The sequence below is a fragment of the Pteropus vampyrus genome, unplaced genomic scaffold (genome assembly GCF_000151845.1).
Source record: "Pteropus vampyrus isolate Shadow unplaced genomic scaffold, Pvam_2.0 Scaffold346, whole genome shotgun sequence".
In the NCBI taxonomy this organism is placed as follows: domain Eukaryota; kingdom Metazoa; phylum Chordata; class Mammalia; order Chiroptera; family Pteropodidae; genus Pteropus; species Pteropus vampyrus.
Window position 1 is genome coordinate 510,000 of NW_011889127.1, and position 3,107 is coordinate 513,106.

The 3,107-nt window shown below is 59.2% G+C and overlaps 1 protein-coding gene across 9 annotated transcripts in view; it reads left to right on the top strand.

The window, feature by feature from the left end:
- The window catches only part of TBC1D14 (TBC1 domain family member 14), an 85,998-nt gene that overhangs the window by 62,123 nt on the left and 20,768 nt on the right, over nt 1-3,107 (top strand). For all 9 annotated transcript variants that reach the window (XR_002776891.1, XR_002776892.1, XM_011378561.2 and 6 more), the window contains 2 exons: nt 409-515; nt 2,817-2,897. Coding sequence is in view for 7 of the 9 variants with exons in the window: in XM_011378561.2 (XP_011376863.1) it covers nt 409-515; nt 2,817-2,897 (188 nt within the window). In the remaining 2 variants the exon portion in view is untranslated. The remainder of the gene's footprint in view (nt 1-408; nt 516-2,816; nt 2,898-3,107) is intronic.

Consider the following 3,107-nt stretch of genomic DNA (forward strand, 5'->3'; position numbering starts at 1 on the left):
CGGGGTCCCCCTGGGGTCCACCCTCCGCCGCAGCTCTGCAGCGGTGCCTCCTGGCCCCCCGCGGCGCGCCCGGCTGGCGCAGTCCCCACAGCAGCACAGTTACGTCCCGTCACTGCGCCTTCTGCTCAGAAGCCGCCTCCCACCCGCCGTGCGCTCGTGTCGCTGCTGGTCGCTGAGGCTCCGGCGGCAGACCCGCGTCCCGGGCCCCTCTGCTTTGCGGTGCCCCCGCTGGCACAGTGTCTAGCTGCCTGGTAGTTGTAGGTAGCCGTCGAGCTGGTCTCTGAGCTCCCAGAGCGGGGGCCGCGACATGCAGCCGCGCCCCGCTCCTGCAGTTTGCAGCCCCGCTCGGCGACGGCGGCTGCTTCACTGAGAGCAGGCTCATGAACTCGCGTTTCCTTTTCCGTGCAGGTGGTGCTCTAGAAAAGTTCGAGATTTGTGGTGGCAGGGGATCCCTCCCAGCGTGAGAGGCAAAGTCTGGAGCTTAGCCATCGGCAACGAGTTAAACATCACCCACGGTGAGCGGCTCGCGCGGCCCTGGGCCCAGGGGACTCGGCCCCGGGCCTGTGGCTTCTCCTGCCCCGCCTTCCCTGGCTGGGAGAAAGGCAGCCATCAGCACAAAGATGTGTGTCTCCTGAGAGGCCAGGTGACTGTCCTCCAGAGGGCCTCAGTCCCCGGTAGTTCAGAGAAGACGCCCGCCTTCTTCCTTCCCCCTGAAGAGACACACAGCTCATACGGGGCTGACATCGTCATCATGGCACCCATGGGCGGAGTCACGTCTGGATCCGTTCTCGAAGCCTGGGGCAAGCAGGCCTTGATGGGGCGTGAAGGTGGAGGGGAGGTGGGCGCGCTTTCTGTGGAGGTGTACCATGCTCGGGGTGCTGTGGTATTTTGCAGCATTTTTTCCAGGCAGCTTGTACGTAGGCACCTCAGTGGGGCGGCACGCTGCACTCGGACTGGGTGCTCGAGGTTCTAGTAGCTTCAGTTCAGGAGGGGAGATGAGGGCCGTGCTCACCCTTCTCGGGGCGTTTGTCTCGCCGTCGGCGTCCGCTCCTCCTCCACCTGCGCCCGGGAGAAGCCGCCCCACGCGCTCAGACTTGCAGTTCAGTGCTTCATATGTGGCAGTCATTACTTGTTACTTTTTGGTCGCTGTGTGCAGCTTGCACCTGGCACTCCGTCGTCGTCTTCAGGTTTTTAATAGCCGGTAAACGCTTGTGGAGATGATGGTGGCAATTTTTACCCTGTCGAAGGCCTTTGACTTTAAAGCAGGTTGATTGGTATCTTCTCCGTGTAGCTGGGTTCACATTCTTGTTACTGTTGTCATCTGGTAGGACTTCCGCCTGCCCCACGACTGCAGCCTTGGCCCGTCAGTGTTCTTGTCTGGAGTAATGCCAGCCGGTCGGGTGGATGGCGGCCGGTTTCTCTGTGTAGTGACCTCCTCAAGGCTCCGTGTTTGACTAAGCCAAACCTGTCAAAAATTGAACCTCTTTTCATAAGAAGATTTATAACATCAACCTTGTAGAGATACGTAGTTTCTAAAAAGCGTCTCCAGAAGGAGAGGTTCAGAGAGACTGCTGAGCGCTTCTCTCTGGACGCCGGCACTTGGACCGTTTCACCCTGAGGCCATCGGCGTCTGCGCTGTAACTTGGATAGTCCTTTGGGCAGTGGTCCCCGGTGGTCGGTGGGCAGCGGAGTGCACAGTTGTTTTCCTCCATCTCCTACCAAAGCGATCAAAGCTAAGCCCGCCTCCAGGCGACCGAGTGCGGGCAGAGGGTCCCCTGAACTGCCCTGGCGGAGGAGCGGACTGTAAGCCAGGACCCCCACGGGGCTGGGAAACGGCCGTTGCTCAGGCCTCTACCTCTTGGGGCGCAGTCGTGTTATTAGACTTGGACCGCGTGTTAGTGCGGGAACAGGCAGTGCCTGGCAAGCCCGGGCGCTCTGCTTTATCTCCCGAAAGTAGTGATGGCAAAAATAACGTGGCGAAAACTCTCTGGGCAGCTGCGGGTCAAGTCTTAGTGATGGAGCGGTGACCGTTCGTGACCCAGGACTGCGTGTGGCGGGGGGCCCGGGGGTGGGCGGGCCAGCGGGGCTGCCGGGTCTCCGTGGGGTTCTGCCTCCGTGCTCGTAGAGGCCTGCATGTAACCGTACAAGCTGTGGACGTGAGTCATTTCTCTGTTACTACCAAACTACTCAAAGAGTTACTGAAAAATAGGTCCTGACGTGGAGGAGGTTTGGACGCTGTCTCGTGGGGACCCGTCTTGATGCTTCGCTGCTGCCACAAGCACTCTTCTTTTCTGAAGGCTGCTCCTGCTTTGCGTGCCCCCCGCCCCGCTTTAGGCAGCAGGGCTGGGGAGACCGTGCCCCGGGGAGCAGTTCCAGCCTGTCTTCATTTGGAACCAGCTGGGATTCTTGCCGGCGCCCTTCCCTTCCCCAGTCAGATGGTTGTCGATGGTACTGACCCGTGTCTGTCCCAGTGCTATTTGCTCTGGATACGGATGTGAATGAGGGGGACCTCGTGGTCTTACCCCAAGGAGCCCCCAGCCCGGTAGGCGACAGACTCACACACACGTCAGATTCTCATTTTGCGGGCGGCTGTGTGATAGAAGTAAATGCCAGGTGTAGTGGTGTCTTGCGTGTCCTTTCTTTGTACATGGTGGTGTCTGTAGACAGTAGAAGTACCTTCAGGCCAAGTCGGGGAGTCCCTTTACGGAGCCTTCATATATATGCGGTCCGTAGATGGCCTTTAAGTAGTCGGAAGAGGCAGCAGTGGACCCATAGTTACACGCGCGCATGGGACTGACCTGGGGCTTCTCTTCCAGAGCTCTTCGACATCTGTCTGGCCCGGGCCAAGGAGAGGTGGCGGTCCCTCAGCGCGGGAGGCTCGGAGGTGGAGATCGAGGGTAAGCTCGGTGCCGAGGCTGCTGGGCACTTGGTCAGTGCCGGGCATTGTTATTACGTTACAAAGACAGTGCACTTAACTCAGGTAGTGATTGGTGCAAATTTACAAAAAACTTCATGGAAAAGGGACTCTTTTTAGAGCAAACAGGTTAAAGAGAGAAGCTTCCATGAGGAAGAGAACGTAGCGGGTCCCGCGAGGTGTGTGTCCTCTC